Below are 24,781 nucleotides of genomic sequence, written 5' to 3' on the forward strand. Positions count from 1 at the left end.
CCCCCCCCCCCCCGCATTCAACAACGAATAAGGATTTTAAAGTGGCGACAGCAGAGCGTGACACCCAGTGCAGGGCCCTTTTGAGAGCGGGCTCAGTCGTAGGCACAGGGCAGGTACCCATGAGCCCCTAGGAAGAGGTGCTCCCCTCACACCTGGCCTGGAGCAGCCACCTTCCCAGGCTCATGTCCCCTAATCTCCTCCCTAAATCCAGGGTCTCCCTTCTCAGCCCTGCTCTTTATGCTGCGCCCCCAATCCCTCAATCCCTTGGTTGCCCCACCCCCAGCCTCCAGCCAGCTCACCTCACCCCCCTCCCCACCTCAGCCTCTCCTCCCCCTACTCAGTCTCTCCCTGCTGGTCCCAGTGGGACTGGACGCCAAACCCTGTCCCCAAAAGAGTCCCACAGCCCGACCTGGTCCCTGCCCACCCACCCCACCCCACCCCTGTCCCCCCTCCCACTTCCCTGTGCATATTCTGCGCTGTGCGTATCCCAGCCCCATCCCCTGCGGCCACCAGACCCTGGAAAGAGACGCACAAACGATAAGGGGCACTGAAACATTCCATAATCAGGACCCACAGTGCTGCGTTCCTGTGATATTTTTAAAAATCAAGAGTAATGCCAAATTTCCGGGATAAAGAACATAGCAAAGTTTTAAATAAAGACAGCATCAGTATTCTGATTTTTCTGTTTGCACCAGGCTCCAATATGGCTCAGCATGGCACTGTTACAGACCCTGTTTGGTTCTGAAATTTTAATATTTTGTTTATCATCCACTTTTTGCATTACTCTTGACTTTTTTCAAAAGTTCATTTATTTATTTAAGTAATCTCTGCACCCAACATGGGGCTCGAACTCATAACCCCAATATCAAGAATCACACACTGCTGGGACTGGCAGGTGCCCCTAATTCTGATTTTCCAAAAAATTTTGCACTAAAACACAATTTTCTTCATCACTGTTTTGGGTGTCCCTTAAATCTTGCGTGCAAATTGAGTACCTCACTTGCCTCCCACAGGCCCCTCAGCTCCAGGGAAGTCCCCAGAGAGGAAAGGACGACGGGGTTAGCAATCACATCAGTGACGAAAATCACAGCTGATGTGCACTGAGGTCTGTGGACCAAGTACTGTTCCAACGCTACCCCTTCTTCCCTCCCTTCCTTCCTGAGCACCTACTATGTGCTGAGCACCATTCTAGATTCGGGATAAAGCGGACACGGAAAAACTTCCCGGCCCCCGCAGAGCCCACATCCTGGCCTGGTGAGAGAAACAATGAAACACTAAGTAAGGATCAGCAAAATGAGAGGTGTGCAGAGAAAAAAATAACCCAGAAAGGAAGACACCAACCAGGGAGCCGGCTTCATGTTTTAGGTGTGGGATCTAAGAATGGCATCACCTAACTGCCACACCCACCCCAGGAGGGAGAGCCTGTTCGTTGGCCCCATTTTTCAGATGAGAAAACTGAGGCAGCTTGCCCAGGAAGTGGCAGAGTCAGATTCTCACCCTGGACAGGCTGATGCCGAAGGCTTTATATGGGGTGGTGCAAGTCTGAGCGGAGAAGGGCGGGGGAACCAAGTGCAACCAGGGTGTCTTTCTCCACTTCAAGGGCCACCTCCCTAGGAGAAAAGGCCGGATTGGTTGGGTCGGGGCCCTTGGGTCCTCTGTTTACTGACCCAGCCCCCCCAGGGGGTGGCGCCTGGCACCCCCACCACACCCCCCACGGCCGGCCCCTTTAAGGCCGGCCCTGGGTCTAGTGCAAGTTCATTCATCCAGGAGCCCCTGCTGACTCACGCTTATGAAAGTGGTTTTCGTGGCCCCGCCCCCGCCCGCCTCCTCCCGGGCCGTGAAATACCCCGGCCTCCCCGCCTCGCACAGCCTCCTCGGTCCCCACGGGGAGACGGCCTCCTGCTCCGCCGCCGCTCCGAGAGTCGGCCCTCCCGCCGCGCGCCAGCCCAAGCTCCCCGCGCCCCCGCTCCGGTCGGGTGAGTGGCCTGAGCAGGGCGAGCGGGTGGGAGACAGGGGAGGGGGGGCCCCGCGGGCCCGGCGGGACGCTCTCCCCGCCGCCGGCGCCTCGGTCCCCAGGTGCCCGGCCCCCTCGGCTGCAGCCGCCCCGGCCCACGTGACGCCGCTCCCGGCAGGAAAGGGAGGTGTGGCCGCCCGGGCGCGGTGCCCGCCGCCCAGGCCACTGGGTCCTGCGGCCGGGCTGGGTGCGCCTCTCGTCCGCCCCCTGGGGTCCTGGGCACTTGGCGCCTGACAGCTTGGGGTGCTGAGCACGGGGCGGGGGGTGGCCCCAGGTGGGGGAGGCTCCGGAGGGAGGGGGCGCAACCCGGTGGCCCCGAGGCTGCGGGCAGGTAGCAGTCATGTCCACCCACCGTCCTCACCCTCACTCTGCCTCAGCCTTCTGTCGCTTTCTTGGTGGCACTGTCACCACGCGCTTTCTGCAGAGAGGCCTTGCCCACTGTCTGACAGGTACGGCGGGCAGGACTTGCACTCGTGGGCGTCGTCTGGCACATTCCTGGGCCAGAGGCCTCCTCCCGCCCCATCGTGGTCTCTCCCTCTGGCCCAGGGATAAGAACGCGCTCCGGCTGGGTGGGCGCGGGCGTGTCTCAAAGTCAAGTGCAGCCGTACAGGTGTCCCGGAGGCTCAGAGCAGTTTTAGCTCTGGCAACCCTAGAAGTAGGGGAGCTACAAACTTCAAGGAAACATCACGTCATTTAATGCTGCCAATATTCCCATTTCTTCTGCGCTTATTTGCTTCTGTGAATGACAGTCTCTCTCGGGAGCTGTTTGCAGTTGGCACTTTCTGTCTTCAGCCAGGAAGGACTCAAAAAAAAGTTAACATTAAAAGTTGGCCATTCCAACGCCACAAAACTAAAACGCCATAAATGAAAATGAAAATAGTTTCAGATTCTTCGCAGTCACTTGGCAATGTGCTCATTCTTCCAAGGTAATGAGAGCTCTCAGCTGCTCTGGGACCTCGGGACATTGCACAGGAAGTGACCTCGGGGTGATGACCTCATGTATGTGGCATCTAGAGGCTTCTGGGAGGGAGCACTGAGCTTGGAGCCCAAAAGCCCTGGTGGTAAATGGGTCCCTCCAACCCCCGGGAAGCAGGATAAGAGGGAAACCAAGGGCTCCCAGGAGTGCCTCTCGCACTGAGAGGGGGATGGTGGTGAAGAGGGGTGTGGGGACCGTCAAAGGGACAAGGGAGGTGAAGGGCGTAGCCCAGGGTGGGCGTGCTTTGGGGGGCTATGGGGAGTTCAGGTGGACTCAAACCCCGGGGGGTCAAACTTGATCTGTCACCCACTGGCTATATGACCTCGGGGGCATGGCCTCACCTCCCTGAGTCTCAGTCTTCACATCAGTGAAGTGGGTTGCCATGAGAATTAAAGTTGTAAGGCATAGGGAGCTCTCAGCAAGGACATCGCATGGGTCCCCATTGCTGTTTATTCCTGGGGACAGTAGAGACGAGGGGTGGGACCCTGGGATTGTTTGGAGGTTCCAGGAGAGCGTGCTGGGGGAACTGCAGTCCTGCTCCCCAGCGCCACCAGGCTCACCCAGTGCCCCACGGGTACTGAGAAACTTCTCCCTCCCCACTGGGAACGTGGCCCCTGGCCTCCCTCCCCGCCGGCAGTGGAAACAGAGCAGAAGGGTGAGCAGGGACAGATGGGCATGCTGCGCTCTCTGCCCACTGGCAGAAGCTGTCACACCCTGTCACTCTGCACTCTCGAGCCCAGCTCGATGACCTCAGCTGCCCTATCTGTAATATGGGAGTGCGTGGAAGAGTACGCACTTAAATGAGGATTCAATGAGTTCACGTGTATGAAGTGTTTAGAACATGCTTGCTCCCTAGCCAGCTCTTCATAGACATGCGCGAATGTTAGCCGTTTGTGTGATTGGTGGGGTTCATGATGGTGACGCCACCCCCAAATCCTCTCCCCAGCAGACGGCACGGCCCCTGCAGGGACCCTGGTGTGGAGAAGGCTTCGCAGTCCCCGCTGCCACCTTTCATCTCCTTTGGCCCGGGGGCTCCCCCAGACAGGAGGAGGAGGCTGTCAGTGGCCCTGGGCCCCGGGGCCCAGCGAAGGCAGGGAGGGCTGTTCTCAGGATGAGGGAGTCCCTGACATGCCACCTGACGTGACACTTCCCGCCGTGTGTCCTTCAGCTCTGAGCCTCCCTTTCCTCACCAACGGTGACACCGCTCACATCTCAGGGCTGCCAGACCCCGTGCTGTCACTTAGGTCAAACCCCTTGCACACTGTAAAGTGTGGTCTGTTGTCGTCACTGGTGGAGTTTTCTTACCGGCCCGTCTGTGGGGAACTGTTCCTTGTCCATCTGCTCGGGACCTGCCTGGGGGCAGATGCTGGGGTTTCTGTCACTCTGCACATATCCGAGGTCATATTCTGGCCTCGGTCATGTTTGGTCACTGGTCAAGATTTTTTCTTACAAGTGTGAATTAGTTGCCCACTTTCCAAATCAGAGAATGCACATAAAAATCGGAATTCTGCCTTCCCTGGAAGAATTCTGAAAGCAGTGACCCTGGGTCCCCATCCCTGGGTGTCCAGGCCATGTGACTGCCCATGCACTCTTTTACACGTGTGTGTGACCCTGGGCTGAGCCCCGGCTCTCCCTGGGGCAGGCCAGTGGCTGGCATGGGGCACACACAGGAAAAGCGTCGGCACCAGTGTCAAAGCCAGCTCCGTGACGCTGAGCAGCTGTGCGCGCTCTCTGGGCTCTGGCCTCTCTGGGCCTGTGACGGGGGATCATAAGCGACAGCGCTTTCTGCGTGGGCAGCGAGGAGCACATGAGGAGTCGCTAGGTCCGCGCTAAAAGCCACACATTCCTCACACGCTTGTGTGGATGTTGCCTTGTCGCCCTCAGGAGGGCAGGGTGTGGGCAGTGGGTGAGGTCGGAGGCCCCGTTAGCTGGGTTTGGGGGATGTGGAGCAGATGGGTCTGGACCCTCCTCCCACACCTGCGGCCCCAAGAACAGGGTTTAGTTCCCTGTGAGTGATGTGATGTGCGCCTATGGCCAGCAGGGGGCGCTGTTGTTCCAGAGACAAGACCGGTTACCAGGTCCACCTGTTCCAACTGAGCCCCTGCAGCTGGCAATGGGCACTGGTCCTTGCCCAGGGGTACCTTTGCTCCACCCAGTGCTTCACGGCCATTGCCTCAGTGTGTCCCCCAACAACCTGATGGGGTAGAGACTACTATTCCCATTTTATAGATGAGGAACCAGACCCAGAGAGGTCCAGGAATGGGCCTGTGGTCACCAGCGAGGAAGCACCTTGCCGGGTGATGGCTCCAAAGGCCACCGGCTGCACCGGAGACCTGAGGGCTGGATTGTGGGGTGGGGGCTGCAGTGATCACGAAAGCGCTGAGCAGGGCTTGCCCCCAGGCGAGGCAAAGGAGGCCTTGCAGAAGATGGACCATAAGTTTTGGGGATTGTTATTGTCTGCTGGTGAAATGGGGAGAGTGGGGTGAGGCTTAGAGCTGGAGGTGACAGGCTGGAGGAGGGGACCCTGCCTAGTGGGGTGGGGGGAGGAGGTTTGTTTGAAATGGAACAGGTGTGAGGAGGAGAGAAGGAACAGGGGAGTGGCATCCCGGCAGGCCTCAGCAAGGACCTTGGACTTGACCCTGAGGGCCACGGGACAACACCTCATAGCTGGGAAGGGAGTGCATGACACCCCAAGCTCACAGAGTGGCCCTTCCTCCCCCCTTGCCCCCAGGTCAGCTGCCAGCTGCGAGTCCCCCACCAGCCACAGCCATGAGCACCTGGAGGAAGGGCCACCTCGGCACCAGCAGCTCGGAGCCCCTCACGGTCATCGTCATCGGTGAGTGTGTGCAGGGGGAGGGGCCGCACTGAGCCCCTGGGGTGGAAGGTCAGGAGCCAGGCAGGCCCAGGCCCGGCCTTTCTTTACAAAAGTTGTCTTTAAAATTGGCCGTCAAGCATTCAGGACATGCCTGGTGCTATGCCTAGCAATTTATAAAATGTGATTCCCTCCAAGAACCCGCAAAGCTGGAGCAGAATGGTCCGCTGAGGCTGCCCAGTGAGGGCAAGGGGGCCCTGGTCCTAAGTCTGCAGCGGTCCCCGTGCTTACCCCATGCCTGGCATTCTGCTAGGGGGACGTGGCCGAAGCATGTGGTTCCTGCCCTCGGGTCTGCAAACCGGGGACAGGCGCCCCTCCCCTCATCAGTGGCCATTCCTGTAAATCAGAAACAGCTGAAGAGCAGTGCTCACGTGCGGGGTGTCCTGAGGGCGCTCTACAGACGGGTACTGTCCGGCTCAGCACAAGATAAGGCGGGGCGGGGGAAGCCGATAAGAAGAGAAGCGATGTCACGAGGGGAAATGCCCAAGCAGCGCCACAGATGAGCGGTGTGATTCCTTCAGGCTTGGGAACTGGGGGCCCCACAGGTGGCTCTGCACCCCTCCTTAGCCCCTCCCCAAGTTCACCCCCAGAGCCCAGGAATCTATCCTGTGATACTTTACTTCTCCGTCTGACCAGCCGCACAGCCCTGGGAGGACAGGACAAGTAGCGATCCTAGCATCTCTGTCATGTTGCTGTGTGACCACAAGCAAGTTACTTAACCTCTCTGAGCCCCAGCTCCCTCAAGCATGAAAGGGGGAAAGGGTAGCCGGCACCCCGCTGTTATGGGGGGGCACAAAATGGGCTCGTGCACTTCAGGGCTTCGTGGGGGACCTGCTCCAGCAGCAGCCTCTGTCACGTCTTGCTGTTGTGTTGCTAAAACCCCTTGACACAGAGTAGGCACTCTGTAAACGTCCATAGTTATCACTTGTGCCCCGCTGTTGTCACGTAGTACCCCATAGGCTCTCCGCGGTCGGTTCTATTTTTTTTTTCTTTTTTTAGATTTTATTTATTTATTCGACAGAGATAGAGACAGCCAGCCAGAGAGGGAACACAAGCAGGGGGAGTGGGGGAGGAAGAAGCAGGCTCATAGTGGAGGAGCCTGATGCGGGGCTCGTTCCCATAACGCCGGGATCACGCCCTGAGCCGAAGGCAGACGCTTAACCTCTGTGCCACCCAGGCGCCCCCCGCGGTTGGTTCTTACTTCCTTATATTATTATGCACGGTGCCTGACACACGCTAAAGACTGACTTACTGTTTCATTTTTATGAATAAAGAGCAAATCAGGGAACCAATCCGGTCAAGAGCAAAGCCCTGGGAGCTGTGGGTCTGTGGCACCTGATAGCACTGCCCTCTGACCCCACCCTCTCTCCTCAGGCAATGGCCCCTCGGGCATCTGCCTGTCCTACCTGCTGTCGGGCTACACCCCCTACGTGAAAGCAGACGCCGTGCACCCCCACCCACTGCTGCACAGGAAGCTCACCGAGGCCCCGGGCGTCTCCATCCTGGACCAGGTGGGCCAGGGCTCTGGGTGCTGGGGGGGGGGTACGGCCACCCTGGGAAGCAGGGCAAAAATGAAAAGACACGTTTGTGAGACACGAGACCCAACGAGGAATGTGAGTGGCCGCACGTCAGGCCGGGAAACTGTGAGAGAGGAAGCAGGGCTGTCTTTTGGGCCCTGCAAATGCCACACCTGCTTGTCCCACGTGCCCTAGACCGGTGGGTCTACACCTGCTCTCCCGGGCGCACTTGGCAATATCTGGAGACGATGGCAGTTGTCACAACTGGAGCGGTGGCACTCCTGACTCGCAAGGTCGCGGCCAGGGATGCCATTTAACCCCCTGCAGTACACGGGCCAGCGCCCACCGCAGAGCGCAAGCTGCCCAAATGTCATTAGTACCGAAGTTGAGACATCCTGCCTGAATACTTCGGTTCACTACCCCCTGCCCAAGAGGACTCGCCAATCCTCCATCCATGCCCCTTGCCTTCCAGAAGGCCACTCATCGTCCACCCCCCACTTCCGACATCATCCATCCTCCTAGCTCCTCCCCCCCTCAAGTTGACTGATGAGGAAGTAAGCTGCCGTTTGGTCTAGATCAGCATTTTTCAAAATGCCTTCTATAGGACATTAGTGCCTCAGAGAAGATGTTCCTACTCCAGTAAGTCTGAGAGAGATTGGTTTGGCAAAACTAAACAGGTAAATTGGGCTGCAGGACTTGTCAGAGCCTTTAACTTGTTGATGTGCAATATCTACTTCTATGAGGCAGCATTTTCCAAGCTTGTCTGACCACCCTGATATGGTGGGAATGCAAGACGGGGCAGCCTTGCTCCAGTGCCCCTCTGACCTATGCACCACCTCCAGGACCTGGATTACCTGTCTGAAGGCCTTGAAGGCCGGTGCCAAAGCCCTGTGGCCCTGCTCTTTGATGCCCTCCTGCGCCCAGACACAGACTTTGGGGGAACCATGGAGTCCGTTCTCACCTGGAAGCACCAGAAGGAGCGAGCCATCCCCCACGTGGTCCTAGGCCGGAACCTGCCTGGAGGAGCCTGGCATGTGAGTGGGGGCTGGGAGAGGGTGAGAGGGGCTTTGGGCCGAATCTACCCGAAGTCTTGGAGAGACTCCTTCCCGAGGGTTAGAACTCCTCCATTTCCGGACTTTCCCTATTCCCTCCCCCTCCTGCTCTCCCACCCCCTCCTCTCCCACCCTCTCCACCTGCCCTTTCTGCAGCCACCCCAGCTAAGGCCTCCCATGTCCTTCCTCCCTACCGGGCCGGGGGCTCGGAGAGGCCTGGACCAACGGGCTCCTTTTGCACACAGTCCATTGAAGGCTCCATGGTGACCCTTAGCCAAGGCCAGTGGATGGGGCTCCCGGACCTGCAGGTGAAGGAGTGGGTGTGCAGGAAGAGAAGGTGAGGCAGCTCTGCAATGCCTGGGGTGGGCAGGGGCAACGGGCGACACCCCCACACTGAGCCCAGGAGCCAGAGGTATGGAGGCTCTGAGGCTCCCCTAGCCTGCCCTTCCTCTTACTCCAGGATGGGAAACTGAGGCTCAGAGGGGGAGAGGACTCGCCTGGGACCACAGGGGGCTGGGCTCACCCCAGGACTCCCTGCCAGTGCTCCCTCCACCTGAGGCACAACCTCCCCCTCCCCGCACCCTGGGGAGCATCCCAGCCTCTAAGGAGGGCGTGGCAGCTGGCCCTGCCCTGAGCCTCTGGCCAGCCTCCCCCGTCCTCTGGCCTCCCTGCTGCCCTTCCCACCACTCAAGCCTGGCCTGGAATAATATTCTCCTTACTTCAAGGTCAGCTAATAGAATGCACTTCCTTTTTAAAAAATGCTCTTGCAATAGAAACGTAACCACACACAGAAAAGGAAGACAACGCAGCCCAACCCCACGCCTCTTCCTGTCGCGCTCCCATTTGGGGGTGTTTCCCCCATCTTGTTTCCTGCTCCATCATGACCACACGGCACACATCTGACCGTCCTGGAAGAACACCTCAGTCACTGAACAAATGAATTCCAGTCCCTGCTCATCCTGGGGATCGAGGCAGAACGTTGCCCAGTGCTCCAGGGGGGCAACGAGGGGGTCACCACTTGGGTGGTGGCTGACCTTGTGAGATGTCCTGTTCCCTCTGACCCCAGGGGCCATGACAGGGACCTGTCATCCCCACCCAGCAACTCCATGTCACAAAGACTCTGTGTCCCTGTGGGTTTGGTAGGAAGATGTCCAGGCTGGTGGAGTGATGTGTTAACAGAGAAACAGGAACTTCAATTTTAATTGTAGACAAACCCTTTTATATCCTACTTGTAAATTCAACATTATGGCATAAGGATCTCACGTGGGGAAGACAGTGTTTGCAGCCATCCTTTTACGTGGCTGCGTAGTATTCCCGATTCAGCAGCTCTTCGTGCCCATTCCTGGGCAAGAGCCACACACCCCTGCCCTCCAGGGTGCCCCGCCCAGTCCTGGGCTTTCCTTCTGTCCCACCTGCCCTTCTTAGAAAGAACCCTGTACGTACTATCTTAGGACCGTTCTCCGGGACAGTCTTTACTCAGAGAAGGGCAAGTGACAAACCCACAGCTCCAGTTTCAGAAGCAGACTGGCATGCTGGGCTGCATGGCAGCCTTGGGGGGTGCGCTGTGAGCGGGCGCTACCGCCTTTTTTTTTTTTTTTTTTTTTTTCAATTTGAGAGGTGGGGAGGAACACGAGAGGGGGGAGGAGCAGAGGGAGAGGGACAAGCAGACTGCGCTGAGTGCAGAGTCCGACTTGAGGCTTGATCTCACGACCCTGAGATCAGGACCTGAGCCAAAACCAAGAGTCAGACATTCACCCAACCGCACCACCCTGGCGCCCCACGTAGGATTCCCCTTAAGCGAGTTTCTCCTGAACAACGTGTCTGCAGTTGGAGAAAGTAACCCACCTGAGGCCACACAGGTAGACAGAGGGAGGAGCTGAGATCATGCCCAAGCCCACAGCTCAGCCACCTGGTGACACCAGCTTTGCGGTCATCGCCCAGGGAGGGGTGGCAGTAAGAGCAAGAGGAACAACGCTGATAGTAAAGTAGTCTCTGCCGTCGCGGTGTGTGCGGGGCCTCGGCCAAGTGCTTTGCATGGGCTGTTTTTAAATTTGTGTGTTGTATTGAAACACGGCCGCCTATGGACGAGTGCGCAACTCCAGCACACGTGAGTGGACGGAATGTCTCAGCTCACACCTGCACTGCGGCCGCCCAGAATCAAAGCTAGACCCCCTACCCCCAGAAGCCCCCACACGGCCCCCTTCCTCCCGCCTGGGGGAGCCACTCCTTCACTTCTAACTTCATACATCAGCTTCACCTGTTTCTGAACATGATAGGAATGGGATCCCAGCATCTTTCTGTAGATGAGTATTTAGTCCTGGGGGGTAGTACTAGTGGCTGGCTGTCACCTGCCACTTACTATCTGGCGGGTTCTATCCTAAGATCTGTTCACACCATTGTCTCACCCTCTCAATAATCATGTGAAATCTTTCCGTCACCGCCATCCTCCCCGTTGCACAAATGAGGAAACCAAGGCACGGAACATTTCAGGCACATAGCTCCCCAGCAGCAGAGCCAAGATTTGAACGCAGGCCACCTGGCTCTGGAGGCCACACTGTCACCCCCACCCTGATGAGATACCCAAATTTGCTTCATTTTCCACACGAGGAACTAGCTGGAGGCTCCGAGGGGGTAAACTGAGTCCCGCGGCAGGGGAGGCAGAGCCACAGTCCAGCTCCAGGGCCTGCCGCCTACCTGTTCACTGCTGTCGCACCTGATCTCCCCCACACCCTGGTCTGCTCTCTGATACCCTCCCTCCCCCATCCTTCCCTTCAGAGGTCTTCGTAACAGCCGGGCCACGGCTGGGGACATCGCTCATTACTACAGGGATTATGTGACCAAGAAGGGCCTGGGCCACAACTTCGTGTCCGGCGCTGTGGTCACGGCCGTGGAGTGGGGGACACCTGAGTCCAGTGGCTCTGGGGTCCGGGACCCCGGCCCCCTCTTCCAGGTGAGCGGCTTCCTGACCACCGAGGACCAGAGCCAGCAGCCCTTCTCCCTGTGCGCCCGCAACGTGGTCCTGGCCACGGGCACGTCCGACAGCCCGGCCCGGCTGGGCATCCCTGGGGAGGCCCTGCCCTTTGTCCACTATGAGCTTTCGGCCCTGGAGGCGGCCATGCGGGCGGGCACGGTGAGCCCCGCCTCGGACTCTGTCCTCATCGTGGGCGCGGGGCTGTCGGCCGCTGACGCGGTCCTCTACGCCCGCCACTACAACATCCCTGTGATCCACGCCTTCCGCCGGCCCGTGGACGACCCCGGCCTGGTCTTCAACCAGCTGCCCAAGATGCTGTACCCCGAGTACCACAAGGTGCACCAGATGATGCGGGAGCGGTCCATCCTGTCGCCCAGCCCCTACGAGGGCTACCGCAGTCTCCCCGAGCACCAGCTGGTGCTGCTCAAGGAGGACCGCCAGGCCGTGTTCCAGGACTCCCAGGGCCTCCAGAAGGTCTTCGGTGTTGCCCTGGTGCTGGTGCTCATCGGCTCTCACCCCGACCTCTCCTTCCTCCCCGGGGCAGGTGCGAACCTGGCCATGGACCCTGACCAGCCCCTGAGCGCCAAAAGGAACCCCATTGATGTGGACCCTTTCACTTACCAGAGCGCCCGCCAGGAGGGCCTGTACGCTGTGGGGCCACTGGCGGGGGACAATTTTGTGCGGTTTGTGCAGGGTGGGGCCCTAGCGGTGGCCAGCTCCCTGCTGAGGAAGGAGGCCAGGAAGCCACCCTAGCGCCTGGCCCGGCCTTCTCGTACCCAGGCCCTAAAGAGGAAGGGAGATTCCTACAGCCCCGCTGGACACCCCAGTGAGGGAAGGGGGCCTCTCCTGGCAGGAGACAGGAGGGTCCCTGAGCCCATGCAACAGGCCTCTCGGATGAAGAGGAGTGGGGAACCAGGCTGCCTGGACTGGGACTAGTGCCCAGAGTGGGAACAGAGGCTGCAGGCCAGGGTAGGCTGTGATTTGGGGTGAAAGCTGCTGGTATGAATTGGGGTCACCAGGGCCAGCTGAGCACTGAGCCAAGAGGACTCCAGGCCTTACTCCCTCCAGACTCGGGTCCCAATTAAACCAGTGCCTGCCTCCACTCATGTTTCTGAGGATTCTGTGTGTGGGAAGGGGGCTGGGCGCCCCGGGGTGGGGGGGACACAGGGCCATATGGGAGGTCTTTGGGCTGGAGAGTTTTGTGACAAGGGATGGTGCCCCAAGTCGAGGCACAGCTGTGTTAGGGAAGTAAGGGGAGGGAATGTGGGGGTATCCTGGGGAGGCTTTCACAGCCTCTGCCCGCCCCTCTAGCCTAGTCCCTGCCCCTCTCCCACGCTCCCTCCCAGCCATGCTGTCTCTTTTCAGTCCCTCATGCTCCCCATCGTTGCACCTGCCACAGGGTCTCTGCAGGGGCCCCGTCTCCTGCCCAGTCCTTCCACTCTCTCAACCTAAGGATCACTCCCTCCACATGTCTTCCTCTGCCATGAGCCCCTCCATAGCCACCAGGACAATCCCCTGTTCGTGGCCCAAGGTTCATGGCAGTTCAGTATTAATGGTTCATTTATCTATGGAATCACTCCAGTATCTGACTCTGCCCACTTGGATCTAGGTTCCAGGAGGCCAAGGACACCCCCCTACCAGTCCCTTTAGTGCAACCCAGCGCCTGTCACGGGCCTTAACTCGTCCTTTGGACAGATGGATGAGGGGTGGATGGGGTATGAGGGGAAGAGGGCGTTCTGGGGCACCAGTTTGAGCGCTGTGCTATGGAAGGGGGAGGTTTGAGGGGGCATTCAGGCCCCCGGGAGTAGTGGGGGAGGCCCAGCGCGTGGGCATTGGTCCCTAGAGCTGCAGCCAGCAGAGGGCGCTCCGGGCTCGCCGGACACCTGCGCTCCGGCCCTTGCGTCGGCGCCACGGGTAGGGTGGGGGAACCTTCGGGAGGGGGGCAGCGGGAGACTTTCGGGGGGTGGCCCCCAGGGAGCCCCTGGCTGCGCTGCCAGACGCCCACCGACCCCACGCCTCCTGGGCAGCCCCTTCCGTGGCCGGGCTGGGGTCCAGCCCCCAGCACCGTGCCCCCGCGGTTAAACCCCTGCAGCCGCGCCCGGCTCCCGGGGGTGGGGGGGCGGGGACGGTGGACACGAGGCACGTGGCTCGGGGTCCAGGCGGAGCGCCCCCCCCTCCGTCCCCCGGCGCCGGCCCGTCCCCGCGGTGGCCGCGGCCGCGGGGCAGAGGGAGGAGGGCGGGGCGGCGCCGGCGGTGGCAGCGGGGAGGGGTCGCGCGGGGGCGGGCCGCGGCCGGCGGGGTCGGCGGGCTTCCGGCGGCGGCAGCGGGCTCGCGCGATGTGCGAGCGGGCGGCGCGCCTGTGCAGGGCCGGCGCGCACAGGCTGCTCCGGGAGCCGCCGCCGCAGGGCCGGGCGCTGGGCGGGCTGCTGCGCTGGGTGGGCGCCAGGATGGGCGAGCCCCGGGCGCCGCTGGCCCCCGACGACCCCGACGCCCCCGCTGCGGACCCCGGCCCGGGTCCGGGGCCAGGCTCGCCGCGCGGGGGCACCGCCGTCATCCTGGACGTGAGTACGCGCCGGCCGGGACCCCGAGCCCCCTCCTCCTACCCGGGCGCTCCCGACGCCGCCCTCCTGCGCCCCCGCCGGGACCCGCGAGGCCCCCTCCTCCCTGGGCGGGGGACCCCCGGCCCTTTCCCCTCTGCGTCCCAGAGCGCGACCCCAGCCCCTCCGAGCCCCGGCCAATCTCCATCCCAGTCTAGCCTCGTCCCTGGACCAAGACGGTCCTCCTCCTCCCGCCCCCTCCCTCCATTTCTCCGGATCCCCACCTTCTCGGAGCCTGGACCCTGGAGCCTTTCGACCTGGCCACCGCCCCCCTACTTTTGTTCTAGCTAAACCCTTACTCTTTCCCCCAGCCCTGCACCTCACCCTTTACCTCACCCCTGTCGGTATGCGAGCCCCTGCCGCCTCCGGCCCCCTCCTCCTCTCCATCCCAGATACCCGCGTGAATCGCTACTTTTCTGAGACCCCCTCCCCTTCCAGCCTCTGGCTCCGGTGCCCCTTTTCTCATCCTGGCCGTAGACCCTGAGCCCGTGTATTCCCTGAACCGTGTATTCCCGTCCCCACAGCCCCTTTTCACCCCAGGCACCAGCTCTTTGAAAATGAAGCCCCCTCCCCACCTGTGTCTTCCCCTTCTCCTTTCTGTAGAGCTGGGGCGACCCCTATCTGCTCTGAGCCTGGACCCCTTTGGGATCCCCGCCCCCACCCCCGCATTCCACTCGGAGCCCGTCTATCCTCCACTCCTTCCATACCCTCTACTCAAACCAACCCCCATCCCCTCTGGGATCCAAACCACCCATCTCTGGGAAGCCCACCTCACCCTCCCACCCACTCCCCAGGAGTGGGAGGAAGATTCTACAGGGTGGACTGCTGGGGGTGGGAGACTCGCTCTGTAGAGTGAGGGAGAGGCGGAGGGGGCTCTATCCTGGGCGCCACCCCCACCTCCTAACAGCACAGCTGTAGGTTGTGCATGTCCCATGAGGGTCCTGTGCCTGGTGGGTTTTTGGGAGCCTTGTGTCTGTGTGTGTCATTGTTGAGGGGAGCACGGATTTCCTCTCGCCTTCCCTTCCTCTCTCCCGGAACCCACAGTTGGCTCTGTGCAGAGAGGGCTGGGCAGGGCAGGGGGAGCTGTGCTGTGGGTGCTTGTGGCTGCCCGCAGACACACACACACACACACACACACACACGCACGCACACACACTTGCACAGCCCGGTCCTCTCTCAAGACCCCAGCATAGTTCATGTGGGAAAGCGCTGGGCCCACCTTTGCAGAGAAGCCCTGTCCAGACCCTTCCTGTTTCTAACAGGGCGGGTAGTGGGCTCCGGGGTCCTCCTCCTGCTGGTGTGTGTGGGCCCTGAGCCTCCATTTCTTCATCTGAGAGATGGAGTGGCGAGTGGGGGTGGGGAGCGGACATGGGGACCCCTGAGGGTGGGACCTCCGGGAGCTTTGCAGTCAGGAGCAGGGGTGTGGAGGGCCCTGGGTGGGGCTTTGGGGGGGCCTGGGTGCTCTGGGCGTGGCTCCCCCCTCTGCCCCAGCACAGTGGCTCCTGGTCAAGTAGCCCAGACTAGGGTTCCAGCTGAGGGAAGGGGATGGTGTCTGAGAAGCCCTTCCTGAGCTGCGGCTTCAATCCGTCGTCAGTCTCAGGTGCTTGGAGGGAGGCGGGGGACATCTGTCCTTGGCCCCAGGGCAAGAACCCAAGGTGGGATGGTCAGAGGGGGTGATGCCTCCCCCTCCTCCTTCTTATCAGCATGGCTCCCCTCGTCCTAAAAATACCAGGAGGAGTAGTCATCTGGTCTCCGCTCAGGTTTGGGGGGCTGTCTCCCCCCTCCCCTCCCAGTGTAGCGAGAACCTCGCATCTGCAGCTGGGTTTCCCAGCTCCTGGTGGCCTGCTTCCCCCTCTCCCCCTCCTGAGAAACAGTCCAGTCCTGCCCCTGGCTGTCCGGTCTCCAGGCCTCGAGTGCCCTTAGCGGACATCTCTGTTTAGACTTAACCGACCTCCCTGGAGGAAATCGGGGCTCCTGCGAGGTTCTGGGACGGGTGCAGTGGCTGCGTCCGGGGGACACGGATGCCGAGTGTGGGGCTGAGCGTAGCGCAGTGGGTGCGTCCACGGGGACCGCTGGCTCTGGAATCACACCCACAAGCATGTGGATGGGCGTGTGCACATGTCCTCGTGTGTGCACGCATGTCTGTCAGTGTGGCCGTGGGCAGGCTGGCGGCACAGAAGGAGAGTGGGCCCTGCTTCCTCGCGGGCGGCGGGGAGGGCTCTGCCTGAAGCCTCCCTCCTGCCCCGATCCCAGCCGGGGTCTCCTCCTGGGGGAGGGGCTGCTCCCCCACCCACCCCAGGAGTGGGATCCCAAGATGAGTCAGAAGCCACTGGAGGGCACCTGCCCCCCTGGGGCCCACGCTGACTATACTTCTCTTCTTTGCAGATTTTCCGCCGGGCCGACAAAAATGGTGAGTTTCCCTCCCTGGCTGTGCCCTGAGTGAGGCCCTGGCTCTTTCTGTCATGATGCTTCAGGGGAAGGTGCCGTGGGTAGGGGCATGGACAGCCTTGCATCTAAAGGTTAAAACTACAGGATGCTGAAGTCAGAAGGCCAAATCCTGGCTCTGCCCTGTGCCTCAGTTTCCCTGTCTGTACAGTGGAATGCCCATAGTTCCTACTTAGTAGGGGTGCCACAGGGATCAGTGAGTTGGTGTCTGTGATGCCCGGATGTCTTGTATATGGTGGATGCTTGGTGGACGTCAGCCCTCATGCAGCTGGGCCAGACCACAGCAGGTAGGGGGTGCCCAGGGACCACCCCTTAAGGAAGCCCCCAGCCTCACTCCAGGCCCTTCCCAGCCCTGGCACGTCTACCTCACTGCAACCTAATGCACTCGGTGCTCTTGCTCCTGTTTTGACAAATCCATGGTGGCCCAGAGAGGTTAAGTGACTCGCTCAGGGTCACCCAGCCACATGAAGACAGTTGAGCTTGTGCTGCAGACACCCGGATTTTCCCCACACCAGGCGTCCTCCCTGACCATGTGTGTGCCACATTGCTGGGGCCAGTGGATTCGTGACACTGCACTTCTCCTGACTTCTTGGAAAGGCTTCCCCCCACCCCGTATGAGGGAGGTGGGGGCCTGAGAATGACCAAGTTTCCCAAGGCCCCCCTGAGCCTCACAGTGGCAGCAAGGAGCAGCACGGCTTCTTATAAACACTGCTGTCCTTATTCCTGGGGCCAGAGAAAGGCCAAGACGTAGTCCCTCTGCAGGCCTCAGCTTCCCCATCTCTAAAGTGGGCTGATAACACTTAACCTGCCTGCGTCCTTGGCTGTTGGGAAAATGCAGGAAGGTGATGTGGGAAGGGTGGGCAACAGGAGGCCCTCAGGCCCCAGCGCCTGTCCTGCGTGGGCTGGAGTTACAGGTGGCAGCTCTAACCTGGGTCCCTACACCCCCCCCCACCCTCGGTGGTGGCACTTACTGCTGACCCCTCCCCCGTGGTGTTGGGGGTGGACTGTGAGGCCTTGGTGGGGGGGGGGGGCGCTGCACAGACCTGGACCGGAAGTCAGGGCCTGGGGGTCTCCATCCCCTGCCTCCTTCCTTGGGCATGACAATGGCCCCTCCCAGGCCTCTTGGGACACAGGACTCTCACCAGCAGCTGCATTTGGAGCAGGGAGGAGGGAGAGGGATGTGGGAGACCTTCAGTGACCTCGAGAAGGGCTCGTGGCATCTGGGCCCAAACAGCCTCCGAGGTTTGAGCAGGGGGTTGAGGGGCTTGATCCCTGATGAGTCTCTTTGGGGTCTTCAGTGTGCCGTGGCCTGGGGCCGCGTGGTCATTTCACACATCGTGAGGCCCTGGCTAGTAGGAATGTGGGCTGGTCCCTGTCGTGGGCCTGACGCGGGGCACACAGGAGGTCCTCGCAAATGTCTGTGGGCTTCCAGGTAACGGCTCTATTCCTTGCTGAGTGCAGCTGTGCATGGCCGTGGGGTGCAGCGGGCGTCTGGCTGCAAGTCTCCCCGCGGGCAGCTGCGGGTCTGCGTGGCCGTGGCTCTGTAACGACCGCCAGACGTACCGAGTGTGCATGGACCCGTTTGTGTGCGCACACGCCCCTGCTTGGGTGGCATGCTGGCCTCCCTTCAGGCACAGATGGGGTCTCCTCTTGTCGTATGTTGCCCCGTCAGAGACTGTGTTTCCGCCCCTTGAGCACAGCCATGGGGTCCCTTGACTTCGCTCCGCAGCCTGCACAGAGGCCAGGCCCATCCTCCTCCTGGGGCCTCAGGTCTTCCCGGCCACCGCCGCTGAGTGGCCCTGGGGGATTGTCAGTGGGTTAATGTGGGTGTGTGATGTCGGGGAGGAGCTTCCGGGCCTGTGAGGGTGTGGAGTCCCTTCTCTGTCACAGTCCTAGCTCTGCCACTTGCCATCTCTGTGACCTTAGGCCAGTCAGCAAATGCTCAGGGTCTCAGTTTCCCTATCTGTGAGTGGGCATGATGATACTGGGACCCCCCACAGAGGGCCCTGGTGGGGGTGTTGCAGAGTCCGGGCGCCCATGCCATGGGGAACCGTGAGCCCGACGCCACCTTGGGGGCATCGTGGACACCGTGGGCGTGGATACCAACAGGTGTTTGGTTCCTGCCTGCGCTCCCGGGGAGTTTGTCAACTGGGGGGCTGCTGGCGGCCACCGCGCACCCGTTCATCGACCTCACTGGGGCTTCACTGTGCTCCTACTGGGGTAAGAAGCATCACCCTCTTTTTAGCGATGCCCAAAGCACGGCCCAGAGCACGCAGGTGCAGAACTGCAGATCCTCGGCTGGGAGCGGGGCGGGCGCTCTGATTGGGATCACGTCTGGGGGAGGGGCTGGGGTGAGCGTGCTCGCAGGTGCGGCTAGAGCTGCAGACGGCGTGCACACGGCAAGCCAACATGGTGGGTGCCAGTCCTGCCCCGGGCATCCACAGGAGCGATGGCCGGGGGTGCAAGGTGGGCTATGGGCACCTGGCATAAGTCTTCGGGATCGCAGGGCCGGGCGCTCGGGGCTGGCCTGTGCTGGCAGCTCCCAGGACAGAGGCTTCTTCATGGAGATAGACCCATTGTGGTCCTGAGGGGAGGCCGAGGGTCAGGGTCTGCCTGCAGCCGGGGCACGAAGCCTGGAAGGGTGGCAGGTGGCGTCCCATGGAGGGGCGCGTGCCAGAGTGTGTTTCTCTGCGGGGACATGGACACAGGCAGAGCCCTGGCATTTGAAAGGTCGCTGTGACAGAGGCTGAGCTCATGCTCATTAGCGAAGACACCTGCGCACCGCCCGCTTGGCGTCCTTGCTGGGAGTGGGGGTGCCGGCCTGCTGCTCTGTGCTGCAGAGGCCCGGCGAGAAGCTCTTCTTCCCTCATTAGCTGCTTGGGGTTCATCAGGGCTGTGGGAGGACAGTCAAGGTAAATGTCAGCCCAGAAGACTGTGCTCGGGAGGCCTGGCGGGCGGCTCTCCGCCTGCTCTCCTGAGTGCAGACTGGATGGACGAGCCTGGACAGGCGGGAGGAGATGGAGGCGGGGAGATCCCCCACCGCCACCCTGCGCTGTGCCCGTGGCAGCCGTGACTAATCTGTCACCGCACACGTCCACCGAGTGCGGACTTGGCCTCAGCCCTTCTGCGCAGCCCTGTGGGGGTTTCGCCGGAAGGCTCTGCCCTGGGGTTGGGGTGAGAGCATGGACTTGGGAGCCAGGTGGCGGAGGCTGCGGGGCCCTTGGCGGCTGTCTCGGTTTACCGCTCTGTACAATGGGAGTCTTGTGCAGACTGAATGCATAGAAAGAGGCCCACGTGTGGGCCGAGACTCTGCACGGTGCCTCCTTGTTTTTATCAGCAGTCTTGCCAGAGAAAACTTGGAAAGTCTCCTCTTTCTCACAGACGAGATAGAGCCACCGTAGAGCTTGCGTCGTTCACAGCTGGTAGCGTGAAGTCCTTTTCACGGCTGGTTTTTTTCTCTGTGTGTAGGGGTGGGGCGGTGCTTGTCTGCGTTGTTGGGGGAGGGAAACTCTTGTTTTTGCAAGTTACAAATTCTTTTCCCTCTGGCATGGGAACTTGAGCCTGATGTCAGAGGCACATGGGGAGGTTGCCCTTGGCCCACCCTCACTCCCGCACATGCATTTTCTCCCTCTCTCCCGGCTCCTGACACTGTAGGCCTGATGGGCCAGTGGGAATACAGGGGGAGGGAAGCTGAGGCAAGGTGCGAGCATCTCCCTCCGTGGAGCTGGTACCTGGCCCTACTTTGAGCCCTGGCAGAGTTTGTGGGAGCAGAGAGGTCATCCCGAGCCTTTAAATACAAGAGTGGGGGCACCCGGGCGGCTCTGTCGGTTAAGCGTCTGATTCTTGGTTTCAGCCCAGGTCACGATCTCAGGGTCCTGGGATCGAGCCCCGCTCCGTGGGGAGTCCTCTGGAGATTGTCTCCCTCTGCCCAACCCCTGTGTCCTGATCCCCCTCTCCCTCCTGACCAGGAAGGGGCCACTCTTTCTAATCCACACAGAGGTGCCACGTGGCTTGTAGGGACTTTGACTGCAGACTGGCTGGAAGTAACGGCAGGGGGTCTGTGCCGAGGGCTGGGGGCTTCCCTCTCCCTGACTTCCACGGCCTCCCACGAACGTGGCTCCTTTAAGGAGCAGCAGGAACTGGTCTGAGCTCATTGAGGAGGGGGTGGGAACATCGAGGAGTTTGCTCAGCAGGTGTGCCCTGTAGAAGTTGCAGGAGGGGGACGCTCTGGGACTGCCTCTCCCAGGGTCGCTGGTGGTCTGCCGTGAGCCCCTCCTTCTATGACCACCTGCCCCCAGACCATGAGCCGTTCCCCCCGCAGATGCTGGTGCCCAGGGGGGCTGAGGGCAGAGGGAGAAGAGGTGAGACGGAGGGGGGGACTGGTGGGACACAGCGGCTGTGGGGTCCCTCCCGTCCCAGGCCCACAGAGGCTGAGCTCGCCTGGCGCCTCCTTCCTACACAGTTTGGCGTGTTCACCGTTGGGTCTCTGGCAGGGTGAGAGCTGCCTGCCCACTGCGGGCAGCCGTTTCATGTCAGACAGCGTGAAGCTTTGGGCCCGAAGTTTGCCGTGTGGATGGGGCAGGGAGAAAGGAGATGTTGCCTTCCCTGAGACAGGACCTGGGTGCTGGGGTTGGAGATGATGCCAGTATGGGGGAATGATGTGGGCATTTGGAAGCAAGAGAGAATGGTCATCAGACCCCCTGGCTTTGGTGCGGTGCTCTCTTAGACGGCACCCGCCCCCAGGTGTCGGGCAAGTCGGGAGAGAAGAGGGCCTGGCCCGCCGGGAGCAGGTGCTGCTTGGTGAACGTGTTGGTACACGAGCCCCGGCACACCCGCTACTTCTTGCCGTGTTTGTTGGCTTGGGGATTATCTGTAAATGGGTGCTGATTCGTGGTTCGGGAATTAGCTGGAGAAGTCAGTGATTTTCTGCAACCTGGAGTTTTCTAGTTAATTTGGGCCCTTGCTGGGCGGCGGGAGATTATCCGGCTGGAGTTTATCTGTTGATTTGGGAGTTGTCAGGAGTTGGGGATGTCTTATCTCTTAGACACCAGCTGCTCTATCGCCTTCCTCCCTTCCTTGCAGACGATGGGAAGTTGTCCTTGGAGGAGTTCCAGCTCTTCTTCGCAGATGGTGTCCTCAACGAGAAAGAACTGGAGGATCTCTTCCACACGATCGACTCCGACAACACCAAGTGAGCCAAGCCCCCGTTGCTGGGGCTGGGGCGTCCGGGGGGGCTGGGGAGGACCACCGTCCCCCTCAGCGAGGTGATCAGTCTCTGTCTCCCACTCCCCTGAGGGGCAGGAGACCCGAAGCATCCCCACACTCGCTGACCCGAAAGTCAGATCTGTTTGGCCCCCACAGGCCGGGGCCATCTGGGGAGTGGGCGTGGTGACCTCTCATTGGCAAGTTTGTCTTTCCTGAGCACACGTGGCTAAGAAGGGATAGACCCTCGGTTCTGCAGGGTGTCCACAGGGCAACGAAAAGGGGAAGTTGTCAGTGACGTCCACCTCCTGCTCTCTCAACCCAGTTCTGACCCCGACACCTGCTCACCCGCAGTCCCGAGGTGAACTCCGTGACCTTGGTCCTCACCAGTCCTGCCTTAAACCAGACTGACCAGATGCTAATCCTCTCTCGGACGCTAACCCAGCTCCTCGGCATCTAGCTAAGCCCCATCATAGCCCCCCAAACTTGCATCTCAGAACTAATCGAAAACTCTGGCCTGACGCCATCCGTAAAGTCAAGTGCAAAGTGTACCTTCTACTCATACTTCCAGACCCGGCAACCTCACTCTTTCCCTGGGATTCCCCAGGCAGGATGAGGCCAGGCCCCTTCTCTGCCCTGCAGCCCGTCCCCTTCCTTGGGTCCACGCAGGCCGCGGGGACCAGAGTTCTGGGGGTGCTGGTTGGAGCAGATTTGATGAGCTCGGGTCCCCTGACACAGGCTGGAGGTGGTCTGGACAAGGAGCTGCCACCAGGCATGCCTGCAAGGGACCCAGCACAGGGGTGGCCTGGACCAGAGGTTGGGGCTGAGAGTATCCTGGGAGGCACAGGCTGGGGGCCAGGGTGGGCAGGTGTTCTTGTCTGGGGAAGGCCACTGGCAACAGCTTCCTGCTTCAGACCCCATGAAGGGCTTGGTTTCTGCAAACAGATGGAGGTTTCAGAGCGCTTCCTGCAGTCCCCCAGGGAGCTTTGAAAGGGCTGTGGTTTGCTCATTGTCCTGGTGCCCTTTGTGTTGGGCCAGCTGGATGGGGGCGGGGGTGGGGAAGGAGGCTTTGGTTGAAATCCTCATTTAAGCCTAGGCTTCCTTCATGCAGGACTTGTCAGAACATTTAACATGGGATGTGAATTGGAGGAATCTCTAAGGCAGGGCTTCCAAAGCCTCTGAATGGGGATTTATTTGGCTCTAGAAGCCTTCTCCCAGATGCATCTTACTCGACTAGGGTTCTAGTTGCTTTCTCCCCCAGGGCAGTCCCTCCTCTCTCAGTGAGGGAACTGGGGCACAGAAGGGGCCAGGTTATCAGAACCTGCACGGACACTCAGGTCCCCTGGCATCTGCCCCTAGCACGCCCCACCATTGCGTCTCCGTTCTGAGGCTGCTCCCTGCACCGTCACCAGCATGGGTGGCATTCAGGGGCTTAGTCTCCTCCAAGGAAGGACAGAATCCTCTTGACATTGTAGGAATGGGGACGTGGGACCCAGGGCGAGGGTGGGGACAAGGAGGGCTGTCCCAAGACCCCCGAGAGCACGAGGACCCAGCAGGCGGGGATACCCTGGGCAGCCTGTACTAGTCACAGGCCCCCACGTTCCTATTCCCTCCCTTCTCCCAGCCCCTAGCTTTGCCCCATTCCGGGTCCCATATGCTCATGACGTGGGCTGGAATGGGGGAGAAGAGAGTGGTGGTGGGGTCAGGGGACATGCAGATGTGCGTCCCTGCTCCGTTCTTGGGAGGCCAACATCCCTGACCTCATCTATGAAGCAGGGCTCACAGGCCAGGCTGGAGGACGGGTGACCGATGAGACGTGGCAGGCAGCCTGGGGCCAGGCACACTGTGGAGGGGGAGGGCGGACGGGACGGGACAGGCCTGACCTGAGTCTCCCTCCTTCTCTCTTCAGCCACGTGGACACCAAGGAGCTGTGCGGTAAGTGCCCAGCTCTGGGGGGACCAGGACTGGGGTGCCGGGATGGGACTAGGGGGAGCGACAGGGGCCCAGGTGGGACATGGGGGGCCCAGGGGGGGTGGGATCCTTCTCTTACCCTGACTTTTGCCTTCTCTTCCCTCAGATTACTTTGTGGACCACATGGGGGATTATGAGGACGTCTTGGCCTCCTTGGAGACCTTGAATCACTCTGTCCTCAAGGCCATGGGCTATACCAAGAAGGTGAGGGGGTGTGGGCGGCCCCTGGGGCTCCAGGGTCTGAGATTTCTTCCAGGGCATCCTCACCCAAGGGGGCCTGATTTGGGCTGCCAAGCCTTGCGTGAGTCTGGTCCTGGGGTGGGCTTTATTTGGGGCTCCCAGGGGGAGCTGATGGAAGCTGGCAAGCGGATGGAGCGGCTTGATGAATGGCCTGGTCCCGCGGTGCCTGCTTTGGAGCATGAGGCCGTTTCCTGGAGTTGGGCATGGTCCGGGCACAGGGTCCTAGAAAGGGAGCAGAAGGCCCTGCATCTGCCCTTGCCTGAGGGCTTGCACAGTGTCCGGTGTGAGAGCCCTGTCCGGGCAGCAGGACCGCTTGGAGTGTTGGGAGCAGGCCCAGTGCAGGGCCCCCTGCGTGTCCCAGAGAGAGGTCTCGAAGGCGAGGCGGCTCCAGTGGCCCTGCCCACAGCCCTGTCCCCAGCCTCATGTGCCCTGGAGGAGGACAGAAAGCAGGCAGCGGGGGCCAGGTTGGGGGCTGGGCGGCCTGCCTTCTCTGTTGAAGTTCAGGGGCAGAAGCAGCCCACCCCCAGCCTCCGGGCCTGCACCCCACTGGGCCGGTGACTGCTGGAAGGGCAGGCATCCAGAGAAGAGGTGCCCTGGGCTTGCTGAGGGCCCGCACTGGCCAGTCCTGTGGGTAGCCACGGTCACACTGTCACGGCCCCCATTTCGCAGCTATGCAGACAGGCTCAGAAGAGGGAACCCTGCGGTCATAGCTAGATGGCCATAATGGCTGGCCGAAATGAGAGGGGAAGCTGAGGCAGGGACCTGGCGGGAGGTATGGAGCACTGTTGTGGAGTTCAGGCCCGCCCTGGGGGTGCCAGGAGGGCCAGTCAGCCCCGAGGGGGTGCAGCACACTGAGGGGGGGGTGCAGGGAGGGAGTGGAGAGCGGGATACAGTGAGGGGCACGTAGACTGGGCTGAAGGACCC

At 60.9% G+C, this 24,781-nt stretch overlaps 2 protein-coding genes across 2 annotated transcripts in view; both read left to right on the forward strand.

Moving 5' to 3' along the window:
- The first annotated feature begins 1,836 nt into the window (after positions 1-1,836).
- Positions 1,837-12,504, forward strand: OSGIN1 (oxidative stress induced growth inhibitor 1). The gene is made up of 6 exons (XM_040633657.1): positions 1,837-1,976; positions 5,722-5,826; positions 7,237-7,373; positions 8,222-8,413; positions 8,677-8,768; positions 11,207-12,504. The coding sequence occupies exons 2-6, from the start codon at positions 5,760-5,762 to the stop codon at positions 12,153-12,155; spliced, it is 1,437 nt and encodes a 478-aa protein (XP_040489591.1). The 5' UTR covers positions 1,837-1,976; positions 5,722-5,759; the 3' UTR covers positions 12,156-12,504.
- Positions 12,505-13,738: 1,234 nt separating this feature from the next.
- NECAB2 (N-terminal EF-hand calcium binding protein 2) overlaps positions 13,739-24,781 on the forward strand; it is a 28,397-nt gene continuing 17,354 nt past the window's right edge. The window contains exons 1-7 of the mRNA XM_040634363.1: positions 13,739-13,967; positions 14,287-14,343; positions 15,940-16,053; positions 16,377-16,409; positions 21,527-21,635; positions 23,556-23,581; positions 23,724-23,821. Of these exons, the coding sequence (XP_040490297.1) occupies positions 13,739-13,967; positions 14,287-14,343; positions 15,940-16,053; positions 16,377-16,409; positions 21,527-21,635; positions 23,556-23,581; positions 23,724-23,821 (666 nt within the window). The remainder of the gene's footprint in view (positions 13,968-14,286; positions 14,344-15,939; positions 16,054-16,376; positions 16,410-21,526; positions 21,636-23,555; positions 23,582-23,723; positions 23,822-24,781) is intronic.

Source organism: Ursus maritimus, unplaced genomic scaffold, assembly GCF_017311325.1.
Source record: "Ursus maritimus isolate PB19 unplaced genomic scaffold, ASM1731132v1 scaffold_19, whole genome shotgun sequence".
Taxonomy (NCBI): Eukaryota; Metazoa; Chordata; class Mammalia; order Carnivora; family Ursidae; genus Ursus; species Ursus maritimus.